Source organism: Solea senegalensis, linkage group LG18, assembly GCF_019176455.1.
Source record: "Solea senegalensis isolate Sse05_10M linkage group LG18, IFAPA_SoseM_1, whole genome shotgun sequence".
NCBI lineage: Eukaryota > Metazoa > Chordata > Actinopteri > Pleuronectiformes > Soleidae > Solea > Solea senegalensis.
Window position 1 is genome coordinate 2513480 of NC_058041.1, and position 17973 is coordinate 2531452.

Below are 17973 nucleotides of genomic sequence, written 5' to 3' on the forward strand. Positions count from 1 at the left end.
ACAGAATCTACTTGATTAAGTTCATATTTTTTCAGAATAAAAGCTCTGAACTCAATATGAAACTCTTTTTGTGAAGATAAGGAACTCAGATTTAAAGTTAAATCATTTGCCGGGGGCCACGATACTGATGCTGGCGGGCCAGGTTTGGCCCACGGGCCACCAATTGCCGACCACTGGTTTACACCCATGGTTCTCAAACTGTGATGCGTGTACCGATGGTACGTGAGCTTCCTCTGGTGGTACAAATAGTAGATTGTGAGTAGTAAACTAGTCCCTTTAACTCTTGCCTTCTTCCAGGTTTCCCCTCCGTCTTTGTCAACATCTGATCGTTTGTGGATGTTAGAAATTTAATTGCCCACCGCTTCGGATATTCCTGTAAAGATTCTAGATTTTTCTTTCTTTCTTTCTTCTCTGTTCCGTTGCCCACGGCCGTCTCATGTTTCTATTCATGCCGCCTTTTTCTGGCACCGGTCGTTTTAGCTCTCGTGTGCGCGCTGCTTGTTATTTTTGTGCGGCAGCAGAACTTTGAGATTATAGGTGCATTTGTGGTGGAAATGTGCTGCAGGTTTTGTTTTTCTCTTTTCGACTATGCTTCAAATACAGTGAAACTGGGCTCTTATCTCACGATGTTCACGTATCTCTGAGGTCTTTTATCTTGAGTAGGGCTCCAACAATCGCTCAATTAATCGGACCTTGTACTGGATGTACGGTGGCCCACAGTGGGCCACATCTGTAGTTAGCAGTAGTAGTAGTGGTGTGTGTGTGTGTGTGTGTGTGTGTGTGTGTGTGTGTGTGTGTGTGGGGGTGTGCAGACAATCCCGTCATTATTCTCTAACAGCCGTGTCCTCACTCATTTTGCCTCCACTCAGCGATTGTGTAAAAAAGCTGCTGTTGTGTTTCTTGTTCCATAATGAGAACACTATCTGAGGCTGGAGCTGAATGTACAATACTGAGTGGTTTTTCATCACTTCTGCCCACGTTAGAGGAGAAAGGATTTCTTTTTTATCTTCTTTCTCTGTTTCGGTTCTTTTTTTTGTTGTTGTTGTTTTCCTTCTGGCCGACAAACGTCTTCAGCGTCTCCGTGCCGTGTGCCCGAGGACATAAGCAGTTTGCCAGAACACCATGTTTCCTCCCTCACAGTCCTGTTTGGGGCCCTCGGGGCGTTTTGTCTCCTTTAACACCTTCTTGTCTTTGAGCGAGTCCACATCTCTGCTGTCTCACTGCGGCTGAGGTTTTAGCATCAACATCATTTCATGTGTTTTGTTTTTTTCCACTCATTGGACAGAAGAAGCTGAACTCTGGCATAAAATAATCTTCTTTTAAGACCCAGATTTACAACAATGTACTATTTTAAAGTTTATTTATTCATTTATTTATTGTTTATCCAAACAAATATGTTCTTCTCCACCATGTTGAGACACACATTTGTACTTTTATCAGTTATAAAACTGATAGGAGTTTTACTGCGATCTACTACTTAACCCTTTAACACCAAGCGTATCGCAGACGACACGTTTGCACACTTTGCATGACTGCGATTACGAACTGAACTGTTTCTGAAAGCTGAGAAGTTGCACGTCAAAACCAACGCGTGGTTATTACGGTAATTCCACTCACGCTGTTGCAGGAAGCCGGCAAATCAGCACCATCTTTGTCACCAGAGAGAGAGTGAAAAAAACATTGTGAAAAATACTACTTTAAGAGAAATGTGACTTTAAAAAGGTTTGATACTGTTCACATTTCAAATCTGATGTCTACAGTCTTTTTTCTCAATAAAACCAAATTTATTTATTTTTTCTAAATTGTTAATGCGCTCCTTTAACATGCAGTAATTGTAAATAACTGCCAGATATTGAAAGTTATTCTGGTAAAATGGGCATTTTCTTATCCTTTTCATGGTTAAAATAAACAAAAACAGACAATTCACCTTCAAGGAGTTAATCCTGATAAATAAATGTGCATATATGTTTTTCAGTGTATTTCTTTTTTATATAGAAACCACATTTATTGGTGTGTTAAATTCCATATATAGAAGTTGATGTCACACACACCAAAAGTGTTGTTTATGAAAGGTTTGACCTGAGAAAAGTCTAAAAATCCAACTTCCAAGTATTTTTCTGTTCAACTCTAATGTGCACATGAATCCACTTTACTCTTTCACCCACTGTTGTTCAGCTGTTTGTGTTATGGCCTCATAAGTCAATTATTCCTCCACTCTTGCTCCTGGGTGAGTGAAAGACTTAAACATCATCTACTGACGCACCTGCAGGGACTGAGGAAAAACCAGCGCTCACCTCCTGCACGCTGTGGAGAGAAAAGATAAATAATGTGAGGATTTCCTTCTTCCTTGTGCCTGTTGACAGATGATATCGTTCATTGCAATCATGTTTTTTTGTTTTTTTCCTCCTTCTTCCATGAAGTGTGTGTGTGTGTGTGTGGAGACACGTGGCCTGTAATGAAAACGTGATAAATGGCCGCCGCGTGGCAGCGTGACCTCATTGTTACCGGCTCGTTCATGTTTTCATTACGGCACAGTCCAACGCCGACTTCCATGTAATGTTGATTAATGTCGCTCTGATATCCGACGGGACGGCAGCAGAGTTTGTGTTTAAGCGACGACACTCACTTTATTGTCACTGCTGATTTAGCCCGACGACTATTTTCCACCATTTCTCAAACAAAAAACCCAAAGATGCCAGTTTCTAAATGACTGTAGGCCTTTAATACTCATTTATTCCCCTCTTTCTGTGTTTGTTTGTTTTGTAGTAGTAGTAGCACACCGCATGTATTTATGCAGGATAAATATGATTATGTGTGCTGCCAGTGAACAGCCAAGATGAAGTTTGTCCATCATCCATTTTGCTCCACTTTCTGTCAGAGACACACGAGCTCCGTGTTGTTGTTTTATTTTTCTGAGCTCCACGATGCACAAACACTACAAATACAGCTGTGAAGGTAACCAAGGTTTCAGTCAGTCAGTGTAATTCACCACTTTACTCTGATTAAAGATTCAACTTTTTATACCACACTTAACCCTTTAACACCCTAAGTCAGGCGTGTCACAGTCATTTTAGTCAGGGGGTCGAATACAGTGCAATTTGATCTCCAATGGGCCGAATCAGTAAAATAATAGCATAATAACAAGATCTTCGAATGTTTCCCTTGGTTTTACATTTAATGAAACATCTTTTTACAAAATATATGACGAACAACCGCAAATAAGATGAAAAATAAATGCAATTTCAGTCATATTGGATCCACGAAGGAACAAAACATTGAGTCACAGGACGTGAAAAGAATAGTATATCGAAATTCACAAATTCATCCTGTGGGCCAGATTGGACCCTCCTTTGGGCCAGTTCTGGCCCTTAGGCCTTATGTTTGACCGACCTGACCTAAACTGTCTGGACTTTTTATCTTATTTTAACCAAAAGGGTCAGAATAACTTTCAATATCTGGCAGTTACTTACAACTTACTGCATGTTCAAATACTATTTTAACAATTAAAGAGAAAAACACAAGGTTTGATATAAATCTGGTAATGAACACCAGATTTTTAAGTGTTCAATTTGAAATTTGAACCATATAAAACATTTAAAATGACATTTGTTTGAGTCTGTCTCTAAAAAACAGGGCCAAAAACTGGAAACTTATGTACAGGCTTTTGTTTCCAACTCTCTCCTCTCTGGTGACAAAGACGCCGCTCATTCTCCGGCTTCCTGAAACAGAGTGAGTGAAATTGACATAATAATCAAACGTTGCCTTTGACGTGCAAACCGTCGCGTAATTACATGCAACGTGTCGTCTGTGATGCGTTTGGTGTTTTTTAAACTTGACACACTTTAACTGAAAGAAGTCAAGTCAAGGTTTACTTTGATTTTTGCCACAGAAAGTTCCACTTACTCGCCTTTTTTTCCAGAACTTTCAACACATTGTACAAAAGCAGATGGTTGTGATTGTTGTGATCATGTTTCTAGTCTCTCCTTGAGTCACATAAACTGCCACACTGACAAACTCTGTTATTGAGGCAGAGATGTAGATAGGGGCAGCCTGTGGCCAAGGGGAAAGGGAACTTGACTTGTAACCGGAGGGTCGCTGGTTCAAATCCCCACCCGGCCAAAAAGGGCTGGGGTACCCCTGAGCAAGGTACCCAACCCCCAATGCTCCCCGGGCGCCACTCAGTGTGGCAGCCCACTGCTCCTAATTCTAGGATGGGTCAAAATGCAGAGGAATACTTTCCCTAAGGGGATTAATAAAAACTAACTTTTAACTTTTTAAAAACTCCAGCGTGTGTCAGGATGCATCACCCTCACTTAAAGCACGGGGGTTGAGTGGTTGATCTTTAGACTCCAGGTGAACCTGGGAAGAGTCGAGGAGTTTGTCTTTGTGTCACACATTTATCAGCTGAATTATTCCCCTGGATGCTTTTACTTTGAAGGCCTGTTGGTGGAGTATATGTGGCTGTGATTGTGAGGTCACATTTCTGCCGACCTTACTGTACAATGAAAAAGCAACTGGTTGATCCACCTATTCATCTTCTAACGCTTTATCCTCCACATGGGAGTCACTGGTGCCAATCCCAGCTGACATAGGGCGAAGGGCGTGATACACCCTGGACAGGTCACCAGTCCAATTAGCCTTATCCTCAAATCTGCATGTTTATTGGATCTGTGAGTGGAAACCGGAGAACCGCGTCGCAAACCCCCGGATCTTCTTGCTGCAAAGGCAAGAGTGCGAACCACTACACAATGAAGTCGCATGAATTAGATGAAGGCAACTCTTTGTTTAAAGGTCCAATCACTGCAGCTTCCCTCACCACCTCTCTGTTTCTAAGTGATGCATATTTTGTCTTTTAACGCGCCGTCGCTCATCCAGTGAGAAGCCGAAGTCGTGTGATGGAGTTTGTGCAGTCCAGGTTTATTTGTAGCAGTCGAATCCACTTTAGAAACGTTTCGTGGTCTCTGTCGTCCTGCAACGTCTTTGAAAGGACCGAGAAAAGTGTTCTCTCGATGGATGTCGCTGCTCAAACTGAGCTGCTTGTGTTGTGGTGGTGGTTTTTCTGTGTTGTCTGTTCTCACGATGCCACTTTAAAGTGTACTGATGCTGCTGTCTTGGCCAGATCGCTCTTGAAAAACAGATTTCTTTTGTTACCTGGTTAAATGGAGGATATACAGCTGCAGATGCTTGCAAACCTTTGTGTTTCAAACCCGGAATGGTCTGCTTCTGAAGTGAGAGTGCTGAGGATGCAGGGTGACCTTGGTGCGTTGCAGAGCCTGCCAGTGTGATTATAATACTTCTCAACCCCTTTGTCTCACCCCGTACAATTAACTCTTCCTGAGTTATACAAAAGCCCCACTTCCTCTTAAAAACCCCTCTGCAGCGCTGCTGACAATGACACCAGTGCTGAGGAATATTTTCTTCTTTCTAGAGTTTCCGCCTCCGTGAAGGCATCGCATCACTGTTTTCATCTGTTGTGTGCGGCAGTGTTTGTGTCTCAGAGTGAGAGCGAGGTTGTTGTTGTTGTTGTTTGGCTTTGTTTTCCATCTCGTGGTGAGTTCAATGGTTCTGCTCCCTGTCGCTTTATAACCTAGAACGCAGGAAGTGATTCTTCTGCCTTTTTCGTCATGTAGTTGGAAGAAGGGGGCAACGGTGACGTCACAGATGACGCGTCTGTAATCTTGGAGTTTTACACTTTAGATGAAGTCTATTGCAGTGGTTCAAGTAGCACCTGAGGAAACACTGAGCTCTCGAAGTAACGCCGCCATTAACGTTAAAATACAGTGGCGTCAATAAATCCATTTAGATTTATTTATTCCCAATAAGATCATTTGCTCTCTCTTCATCCTCCTCTTCCTCACATATACTTGTACACACTGGTCGAGTGAAATTATCAGGGTTCGAGCACAAGGTGCGTAAATTCGTTTGGGGAAAATTGGAAATCGGAGGGGCCGATAACTGCCCCGCCCCCAAAAACGGGTTGGTCTAAGCATCAGGTTCAACATACAGTACATGAACAAACCATGGTGCACGCGTTCATTAGGTCGGGGCGGTCGAAAAAGTAAAAAGTATTTCTGATTTTAACTTTGAGAACCATGAGGTCTATTACATACACTCACGATGAGATTAGATATGATTCATGCAGATCGCTGCTGCTGCTGCTGCTGCTGCTGCTGCTGCTGCTGCTGCTGCTGCTGTGCCGATGCAATTTCCTCTCTCCACTGTGAGGATGTGAGTTATGGGGATTATTGATTTTTCTCAAGTATCATCATATTTCCTGCCCCCCATGTGGTACATATGGAAAGGACAGAAAACGGTTTGAATAAAGCAGAGGGAACCGAGGGCAAGATGTGTTTACGGTGCAAAATCGATGAATTATCCGTTCTCTCAGACGCTGGAATCGTGTTGTTGTTTTCACGTCGAGACAAGAGAGTTTCTGATTGATGTCGCGTCTCCACTTCTGGATGCGTGTTTTCCTTTTACTGAAGTCGTGTATATCTGCTCGACACAGGAGCGAAAGGTGCAGCGCGGTTTGTCGCTCTGTGTCGTCGCCGCTGTCGCGTGATGATGGTTTTCATTCCACCAGGGCACAACAGCGTAGTATCGATGTTAGATTGGATGAGGACTGGTCAATACTTCATAGAATACTTTTTAGAAGGTGATATTTGTCTTGTCTCTTTCTGTCTGACTGACGTAAGCCGGGCTCTGACAGCACTACTTTGAGATGGGCGCCATAATATTAATGACATTTTGAAGCTCTGAGCTTTTCATCAAGACTGTAGAGTAGACCAAAGACCATGTGACAGATGGTTGAGGCACTCGGATGTTTCCATTTTGTCTAGGGATGGGAATCAGTATCAGTCAGTATCGGTCATTTGAAGCATTTTAGCTGAGTCATGTTTGGGCTGTTTATTACAAAAATATTTCTTACAGTTGTAGAATTATGCCTTTGAAATGACTCGGCACAAATGTGTTGCTAACAGCTTAAAACCACTAGTATCGGTATCAGTAGCTATACTCGAGTTTGTGATATCGGTATCAGACACAAACAATTGGTTTAGAATAGAATAGAATAGAATACTTTATTCATCCCTGAGGGGAAATTGTATCGTCCCGTCCCTACTCGTGTCCCCAAATGGGTACAAAATAAACGTATTTCCAAAATGCATTTGCATTTTAATTCATTCAAATAACCAGTAAATCACTGCAGTGTTTACTGTGATATTCTTGGATGGTTAAAAACTCCAGCGCCATGTAATGGATTTAAAGCCGGCTGTAAACACAACCATGAAACTGTCTCTGCAGTCAATAAATCCCACTGCTGGTCATACATATGTAGCTGATATAATAAGAAGAGAGAAGGGTAAATTTGTTTAAAATAAACATTGTGACGTCAGTGTTTTCGTGTAACAGAGCAGAAAAACGATTGAGCTCTGATTGCAAGATTGCAGCTCCTGTTGCGTCGTCTGCGTCGCCCGTTACTCATGTGCCCACGCACCCACTTTTCTAATCAGTGTCCGTCTCCTCTCGGTCGAGCTGGGTAAATAAATCTGATCAGGCATTTCCCCGCTTTATTAGCAGGGAGAGAGACGGAGGCAGGAGTGCAGTGATGACAGGAGTGCTGACTGTAGCACATAAGATTGAATGCATCTCAGCCAAGTGTGTACAGACACACAGAGAGAGAGCGACCTGGACCTTCACAGGCGACAGTCTTACAGCATCTACACTTCTACCTGTCTGTGTCACAGGTCAGTACAGTAAGAGGATAGTGGCGTGTAACGATGGTGATCGTTGGCACAAAGATAAACAGATTTTAAACAGAATTATCGTTGGACTCTGCAGCTCCGCGTTGCTTCATGCTTCGAGCTTTACGTCAACTTTCAGGTTATGGGTTGTTTTTTGTCCACCAGCGTTTAGTTCAGTTTAGTTTAGTTTAGTTTAGTTTAGTTTAGTTTAGTTTAGTTTAGTCAGGTCGACTTTATTTCTGGAGCGCATTTAAAAACAACCAAGGTTGACCAAAGAGTTAAAGGCACAGCATCATAAAAGGTTTAAAAGTCATGAATATAAGAGAAATCTATTCACACAAAAGCTAGATTTTTTGATGTAAAGCATGAAAAAAAATTTTTTAAAGTTTTTATTAAATTTAATTAAATTTAATTTAATTACATTTAATGACAATTAATTGAAATAAAAAAATTCAATTCAATTATAATTAAAAATACTGTAATTTTACAATTTTAAGTGGAATGTATATATGTATAATATCCCATGTTCAATCTTTGTTTATACTATAAATATCAAGCCCATACTGTAGATATTCTATTGTTTCTAATGTGTACTTTCTTGGAAATGCATGTTTATCATTTATTATCTTTATCTTGACTGTCTTTGCTGCTGTGACAATGTCAATTTCAAAAGTCTAACTTATCCTATATTATCTTAGATCGTCATGAATAACAGAACTGTGATGTCATGATGGAATATTGTGATACCGAAACCACTTCTTCTTTTTTTTTCTCTTGACCTTTGACATTTGCGTTTCAGAGCCCTGTTTTTAACTAACATCAAACCCTAAATGGAGACTTTAATGACTATGAATAACACCTGAGCTGCTCCGGCCTCAGACTCTGTGAAACTGTGGCCTCGGATCACTTTACCAACCCTTCCTGATTCTAGAGAGACTGATGAATACTTCAAGTGCTGCCCGGAGTAACCGTGTAACCGTGTAGGAAGTTTCAGTTTGACAGAGAGACAACGACGTCTGACTCGTTCTCGTACACGAACCCGCTTTTACCGTCGTCACCGCGGCCGCACTTTGAGCATTTGAGGATGTTGACGATGTCTTCGGGACAGCAGACAATAAATAATGTGCATGAGATGGAGGATGTCGGCTCAGCACCGACATAATCACACACCTCGCTGCTGAGTGCCAGAATCCTAAATCTTAAATCCCTCCTGAGCAGACGGGTCCACATGACAGCTCTGATTAATATTCATACTGTATTCTGCAGCCTCTCACCAAAGCGAGGAGTTAGCAGGAGGGGAGAGCTGTTTGTTTCCTCCCTGTGGAGCTCGTCTCTTCCTCTGAGCCCCGGGGTCTCAGTGTCTCCTCATCCTCATCCTCACCCTCAGACGCAGGTGTCACATCCCTGAAAAGTGTCTCCCCAAGAAAGAGGTGGAGTTAACGACCATTTTTAGCATCGCTTTAAGGTACGGTGCGTAGGATTTAGCCACGTCTATAGGTGAATGTTGCAGCTGAATATCTCTGCCTTTCAAAGATGTAGCGTGAGGTGACAAACTGGCAGCCCACGGGCCACATGCAGACCCACAGTCGATTAAATGCGGCCCACCACTTAAAGGTAGGGTTGGAAATCCCGTAAAAACAGTTTGAGCTATAATTTTTAATGGGACTTCCCAGAGGCCGCGACGAACACCGCGCTGCATCGGTAACTTTTGGTACTTTTTTCGGTGACGCTCACTTTTTTTGGATGCGTGAGAAATATCAGATACTCTCAAAAGATCACAAAGACATAACGTGAACCTGCCAGTCCAGTAGAAACAGAGTCACCATGTCATCACTTTGCACTTTCAGTTGTTCAAACGCGTCACCTTGGATCGCTCTGTGTCAAAACACTTCGACCAACACCTGTAACACCTTTTCTGCCATAACGGTGCTGCATGTGTCTCCGATGTTGTCTCAACAATAAACTACATATGTGTAAGCTTTAATCACATTTACTTTTACACATTTAACACATTTATTTTGCTTGATTGAGACGTATACATCATTCCATATCCAGACAAGCACTTTTACTTTGAAATTCTGTGAATATCTTCACTCCAACATCATGATCATATCATTTCTAGCTCATAGTGCTTTTTTTGCCCCTTCTTCATCAATATGTTTTCCCACTAATGAAGTGAAGTAATAAATAAATAAATAAACCGTGAAAAGAGAAAGCTGCTCCAATTTAAAATATCTTTTACTTTGAAGAGATCAGAGAGCACATACTGTACACGACACCGTGTAATTGCAATTTTGTGGAACTATTAAAAAAATCTCCTTTTTTTTGGCTGAAGCACAAACCTCGACGTGCCCCATAAATCCAAATCCAAATGGCCCGTAGGTGTCAGAGCGAGGAGACGGATGAGTCTGATTATCATCCGTCTTTCAGGGATTATCATCATCATCATCATCATCGCCGCCACGAGGCGTTCTTTAAAGGGCCGTGTTTACTCGGTCGCCGTCCCGCGTACGCAGGGGACACGACTGTCATAACACGCATTATGGATGTGACACGGCGACTCCAGCTGTAATTAAAAAAAAGAGGCTGTTTTGTTTGATCGGGCCCTCTCCACTTCCTCCACTTCCCTTATCAGCTCATTTGCATAATTAGCCGCGGCTGACGATTGTTGTCACTGACTGCTGCGCCTCACGCAGCATCAGGTGTTCAGGATTATACACGCACGACTCTATTGTTTAGTGTGTTCTTTTTAGAGCATTTAGGCTGCTTTCTACCCCCATTACTATGTTAAAATATATAAGAAGTATCCTTTTTTTTCAGCACGATCTACAGGCAATCTGGTGATTTTTAATTTTCACCAACTATATAAACCAGGGGTGTCAAACTGACAAAATAATAGCATAATAACCTAGAAACAACAAGACCTCCAAATGTTTCCCTTGGTTTTACATTTAATGAAGTATCTTTTTACAAAATATATGATGAACAACTTAAAAAATACGATGAAAAATAAGTGCAGTTTCAACAATATTATGACTCAATTTACCATTGGATCTACGAAGGCACAACACAAGTCGCAAGTATGTGGAACTGACATGTATAGTATATCAAAATTCCCGAATTCATCCTGTGGACCGGACCAAACCCTCTGTTGGGCTGGTTCTGGCCCTCGGGCCTTATGTTTGACAACCCTGATATAAACACACCTGAGCAAAAAGTACTAAAAAAAAAAAATCAGATTGACTCATTTTGACTTATCTGTTTTGTGACTTCTGCACAATCATCGCTACTCCTGTGTCGCCTGAATATGTGACCTATAAACACACATCCCCTGCACGCCCATATAAGGAGTTGTGTGTTATACCAAGAGTGCGCCTGTTTTGACATTAAACGTGTTTCATTGTTGACCCATAGAGTACAGAACAGATACGTCTGCATCACTGTGTCATGGGCTATGAATGGATGAAGAAAACAAGGACACGTGAGCGTCCGCTGAACACGCACACACAGACGCTTTTAGAAAACTGCTCAGAGGAAGGTGACTTGTGCTGCTTTGTGATGAGTAATCAGACTTTATCTTTGTTTGTCCCCGCTCTGCTCGAACATGCTGTCCGTCCTAAAACACACACGCACGCGCGCACACGCACACACACACACACTCATGTGCAGCATTCGTAGTGAGGAAACTCATGGACTTATAGCCCCAAACCATCACTAAATGCCTAAACCTTAACTTAAACCCAACTATAACCCTAACCTTAACCCAGGGGTTTCCAAACCTACGGCCCGCGGGCCAATCACGGCCCTGGGTGAGATGTTGTACGGCCCGCAGCTTGGGTTGTGTAATGTATTATTTATGGACGATATATGCACTCATTTTGTTTTTTCACTCCTGCATGCGCGGCTTAGATTTGGTTACATCTCCATTTATCACATGATCAAATATGGCCCTCGTTAAAAAGAGTTTGGACACATTTGCCTTAACCCAACCACAAAATGAAATCTTAGTCCTAAATGAAGCACAGAAACAGGGTTCTGGTTCTTCATGAGGAATACTTGTCCTGGTAAGGTCAATAGTTATGCCAGAGAAGGTCCAAACAAAGGTAACAATACAAGTATTAATGTATATACACACACACACACACATCCTGCTTTGCATGCACTCGCTGTTCTCTGTTGAAAACCCTAACATCTCTCGCTCTGTCTCTCCCTCTCTCCCCCTGCAGGTTCGCTGACAGTGTCCATCACAGACATGCGTGCTCCAGTGGTGGGAGGCTCCGGGGGGGTCTACGCTCTGTGCTCAGCACATCTGGCCAACGTCGTCATGGTAACTGCCTTTATCCTCCTCGTCCTCGTCATCATCACCATATTCATTGTCACGAAAACTGTTTTCATTTAGAGACGAAATGTCCTCACGGCGTCACTCTTCTTCTCTTGTTTTGTTTGGAGGTTTTGATGAACTTTTTCCATCATCATCATCATCATCATCATCATCAGTGTGATAAATGCTTTCCATAGCACAGCAGTTTTTTAGGAACAATGTCACGTCTTATCTCGTCATCAGTGCAGCAAAGATGCGTCTGCTCAAGGTTGTCGACGAGCAGCAGAGCGCGAGGACGACTCCTCCCGCGGCTCATGTTTCCAAATGTCCTTTTCTCTTTCACTTCAGACTCGTTTTATTAAATATTGTGGTTTTTTTATGGGGTCAAACCCACATTGAAACACACTGAACTCCCTCGATGATGCTGTGTGAGTGTGTGTTTGAGGCGAAACACCCTTCACATTCTCTGCAGCTCTCAAGGCGGCGTTATACATCTGATAAAAAAAAAAAAAAACTTTTTGCCAAAGAAGTCGAGTTCTGCAGTTTGAAGCTTTTTTTCAAACTCTGTGCTTGTGCTTTCTCTCCGTGTTGTAGTGTCAGCATTTACATGGATGTACATATATATACAGTATATATATATATGTGTATAATCTGGTGACACTTTACATCACAGCGGCAACAATTTGGCAATAATGTCTTAAATGAAGGCAGTTTATTGGCCATAAACACTGATATTTCAAAAGCATGTGCCAGCATGCCAGCACAGTAACACACACACACACATGCTGGTTTACATGACTTGAGAGGACATTGCATTGACTTCCATTCATTTCCTGGAGACTTACTCCTGTGGACTTGCTTTTTACCCCCATAATGTGACGGTCCCCACAACATTAGAAACACCTGTACACACACACACACACACACACACACACACACACACACACACACACACACACCTCATCAGATTTCTTCAGCATTTCAGTGTCAGCAAAAGTGGTAACAACATCTGCAGCAATACAAAGTGGATTGACCGTCCTCTGGTCACAGCTTGTCCTTCTTCCTGTGAGTGAGGACGTAAATTGGCTCCCATCGGAGAGCGGGGACATCCCATCGTACACCGCTCACAGTCAGGCCTCCTCCTCCTCCTCCTCTTCCTCCTCTTCCTCCTCTCTTTCGTGCCATTACTAATTTATCTGAAGAAATACTGTGTCAACACCAGGAGCACTTCCACTCCCCTGCTTGTTTCAAACACAGAGTGGTGGCAGGGTTTTTATTCAGACGTCACTCGACATGAATGGTGCGCGCCGTCCACTGCTTTATCCGCTGTTAGTGCGTGTGGTGATTACACAAACACGGACGTGTGCGGGGACTTAAGGAGGAACATGACTCGAGCAATTATTCATCCTGGCAAGTAAATGTGTTATTTTAAGTCGGGATGCCATTGTTCTTTCTAAAGAATTACAAGGGCTATTTATTGGCCCATTCTCCCATCTGTTAAATTATCTTAGCTCTAATTAATAGAGTGCCACTGGGCTGGAGTCAGAGGAGAGCAGGCAGGTGTATAATTGCCTCTCTGTCTGGTGTAAGTGCAGCCTCCTCTCTATTATGGATATGGATTATGATTCCCAGCACACCGATAGCAGAAGTGCTTCTTTGCCAAGCTGTTAATATACTCATATGTGTAACGCTTGTGTCATGATTGTCTGTGCTAATGAGACACTTTGTGTTGCAGAACTGGGCCGGGATGCGCTGCCCCTACAAGCTGCTCCGCATGATTCTGGCACTGGTCTGCAGTGAGTCCTCCACATTTATTGTGTCCTCTTCCCCACGCTGCTGCTCTTTATGATGAAGTTAAAGTGCCCTCGTTGGAATTAGACGCTCCATCACAGTCGTCTGAATGAGAGAAAGCTTGAAAGTTGTCAGACGATGAAAGTCAGAGAAGGAGATTTGATTTATTTAAAGCACCTTAAAGCAAATGTGTACTTCTGTTGTTGGAGTAAAATCCTGGAATTCTCAACAAAAATGTATAAAGGGAAAGAAATGAATTGAAACACTTATGGATTGAGATGAGGATGTAGCAAACTGTGACCGACCGTCTAAGATTCTTTGAGTTTAAGTTGGTATCTACTGAGGGAAACTTGAAAGGCACCTAGTTTGTGTCTTATCGTAAATTTCGGCTGTTTATATTGAACACCAGTTCTGCGTATAAGAACATGTGACTAATTAAGTTAGCTGAAGGTTAACACACTATCTAAGTTAGTTATCTATAGAGAGGCTCGCTGACTCAGATCATCTGAGTATCTCAGCTTGTCCTCTTCCCTCAACACGAGGACTGATACACTGTGACTTTCATTAGTGAACAATATGTTCCATCCATCTGTGCCCGAGCCTGCCCGCCCCCAAACTGAGAGCACAGCAAGTCTCTGCACAAATATCTCTGTGAAAACCTCCTTTCTCTCTTTTATAAATGAAAACTGCATTAGCATTCGCTCGGGTTTTTACGTCAACGATTCAGAAGTTAACGCGTGAAAGCATTGTAAGAGTAGAAATGCATTTGTTCTCCAGTGCAGTCGCATGAACTCATCTGTAAACAAGGCCGTTTTCTTCATATGAGGGAAAGTTTCCCACAGTTTCCAAACACACACACACACACACACACAGTGCTAGTCCAGATGATTTCACCTCAGATTGTCGAGTATTTTAAAGCGTAATCTTAAAGCGTAATCTCGTGTTCATTTTCTGGGAAGAAAATGAGTTAGACGATAATTGATACAGTCACATGGTCTACGTGACAGTGCGACTTTTGTCCAAGCCTGACTGTAGCTGCAGACACTCAAAGCACATTCATGCATCCTATTCAACCATAGACTGCTCATACAAATGAAGCCTAGGAAGTCAGTCATCATCTAACCGCTTTATCCTCCACAAGAGGGTCGCAGGGGGTGCTGTGCCAATCTCAGCTACATCGGGCGATAGGCGGGGTACACCCTGGACAGTTCGCCAGTCCATCGCAGGGCCACACACAACTAGAGACAAACAACCATTCACTCTCACACTCACTCATACGGTCAATTTAGAGTGTCCAATTTACCTAATCCCCACATTGCATGTTTTTGGACTGTGGGAGGAAGCCGGAGAACCCGGAGAGAACCCACGCACACACGGGGAGAACATGCAAACTCCATGCAGAAAGTTTGCATGGAGCTCGAACCCGGGTCTTCTCGCTGCAAGGCGAGAGTGCTAACCACTACACCACCATGTGGCCCTGAAGCCTAGGAAGTGTAGGACGAAATAGCCGTTAGACACCGGGGGGTTGAATGCGAGTCAATGAGCCACCTCGTTACAATATGTATGCAGCTTCTTTACATTCTCTTCATAACTACTGTCATGACTCCATGCTATAGACATGTCCTCACACTCAGTCTGTCTTCTCTCTCCCTTCACTCCTCCTCCTCCTCCTCCTCCTCCTCCTCCTCCTCAGTGAGTTCAGAAGTGGGCCGCGCGGTCTGGCTCCGCTTCTCGCCGCCGCTGCCGTCCTCGGGGCCTCAGCCCAGCTTCATGGCTCACCTGTCGGGGGCCGTGGTCGGCATCAGCATGGGGCTCCTGATCCTGCGCAGCTACGAGGAGAGTCTGCAGAAGCAGTGCTCCTGGTGGGTCATTGTCTTCTCCTTCATCACCTTCCTCCTCTTTGCCATCTTCTGGAACATCTTTGCGTACGAGCTCCTGGGAGTACAGATCCCTCCTCCTCCCTGATGATGCTCTCCCCCCTTCTCCCCAAAGCTCTCCTCCACACACACACACACACACACACCTGACTTCTACTCCAAACAAAGGTTCTCTTTTTCAACCGTGCCATTTCCTCTCAACTTAGACCCAAATGAGGCGATGTGACGTCATTCAAACTAAAAAAAAAAACTCCTTTTTTACAGATACTTTGCAAATCAAAGAAATACGTCTCTTTTATTAAAGAGGGATTACAAGTAGCAACAAGTACAGGTGACCGCTCCTCACATCCATTTTGGAGGAGCAATATCTTTTTTATAATTCTATACAGAAATCACGTAGAAACCGCGTCCACATTATAACGTTCACTCATTTCATTTTCATTCAATCTCTCGTACATGGAACGACCTCACGTGTGAACAGTCTGGGTGATGAATTTAAGAGGCGAGAGGTTAGGACGCCTTAAACAACTAACACCATTTCTAAATTGTGTGTGTGTGTGTGTGTGTGTGGAATTTAAGGATTTCTGGAAGAGCACACTCGTTTCCGATGGCAGCAATAAACAAAAAAAAACACAGAAGCACCAATGAAATATTTGTGGGTATGAATTTTTGATTTCCTGCTGTAATTCACAGAGGTGTTTTGTTTTGTGTTGAGTTGTTTCTGGAGGTGAGGGTTTATTTCCAGAATTGCTGGCACAAAAAAACTAAACTAACACAACTAGTTTTCTTCGATTAGAGCTGCAGGGTGTAGAGTTTTCCGGCTGAACGGTCTGATTTATTTGCTTTGATTGCAAACACGTTATTAAGTTCCTTCCCAGAGCAGAATGAAGGAAAATAGCTTTAAATTAAGTTGTTTTTTGTTTTTTTTGTTTTTTTTTTTTAATATATCCAGACAAAATACAATGTGGTTTCTGCCATCATCATCATCATCATCATCATCATGAAGTACCTTAAGGTTAGAGACTGTCATCTTGACTTACATTATTATACCTGCACTGTGGACACAGAGACATACTTCACATGGATACATTCTAATTTAAAGGAGCGACAGTAACGGAAAAAAACGCCACAGACATTTCCTGGATCGTCGTCACTGCAGTGAGTCGACGCTTTCTAACTTGCACCGTGTAAATTATGCCATGTCATTCTCTGTGGCTCAGCGAGACAAGGACACACACGCACACGCACACGCACACACACAGTCTTTGACCAATGTGGACAAAACGCACCACGCACACACACACACACACACACACACACACACACTCACACTTGACTCTGCCTGTTCTCACTCTGACAGACTGAACTGGGGAGTGTCATCACCTGACCTCTGACCTATACGTGTGTCCCAGCGGGCGTGGGGTCTGCTGTCAGGCCCAGTCTATACCTCAGTTTCTCATTCTTAGGGACTGTATACTTTTGTAAAGGAATGTACCTATAAAGAAGAAGAAGAAAAAGAAGAGTGTAATTATTAATTTGTCCCCCATTTTTTTGTTGTTCATTTGATAGTGGATGTGTGTATATTATGTATGTTCATAACCAAGAGTATATTTATTTGTGTTCCTTCCTCTGTGAAGAAGAGGGAGAAAAAAAAACAAAAGAAAAGTTTCAATGGTGCAAAAATCAATGCTATGATTGTCCTGTTAAAGGCTCTGATCCTCACCCGGTTTGTTAGGTGACCACCGATGATTCTATAAATCTTTAGTGCTTTACAAAATAAGCCATAGAGAGAAGAGAGGGCAAAAAAGCAAAAGGGAAATCATGTTTATTGGCCTGAAACCTGCATATTGGTAGCTTTATGTACATTTTCTTTAATGTTTGTGTGTGTGTGACAAAAAATGATAAGTTATTAACAGGTGAGGTTAAAGAAAAACAAACTGCAACCCTGGACTGTTTTAGATATTTCTACGTAGCTTTTATTTTAGTTTTCCGAGATCTTACAGGCTCTCTCTGCTGTGCTGACGCGTCACTGTTCGACACCTCGTCCTTCTGCAAATAACAAATTATGGACAGCATTTCTTCTTTTTTTAATGACATTTACTCCTGCTATTATTCCTCATGTTTCACTCTTTGGATCGATAATTCATTTGAATGTCCACTGGCTACCTGAGCGGAGGGGAATATGCATCTGCCAATTTTGATAGTTGGTCATAAATACAGTCCTCAACCTTCCACATTAAAC

General features: G+C 42.7%; 1 protein-coding gene across 1 annotated transcript in view; it reads left to right on the forward strand.

The window, feature by feature from the left end:
• The window catches only part of rhbdl1 (rhomboid, veinlet-like 1 (Drosophila)), a 42270-nt gene extending 25284 nt beyond the window's left edge, over positions 1 to 16986 (forward strand). The window contains exons 6-8 of the mRNA XM_044013306.1: positions 11969 to 12069; positions 13799 to 13859; positions 15548 to 16986. Coding sequence (XP_043869241.1) covers positions 11969 to 12069; positions 13799 to 13859; positions 15548 to 15819 — 434 coding nt within the window. The 3' untranslated portion in view covers positions 15820 to 16986. The remainder of the gene's footprint in view (positions 1 to 11968; positions 12070 to 13798; positions 13860 to 15547) is intronic.
• Positions 16987 to 17973: the final 987 nt, after the last annotated feature.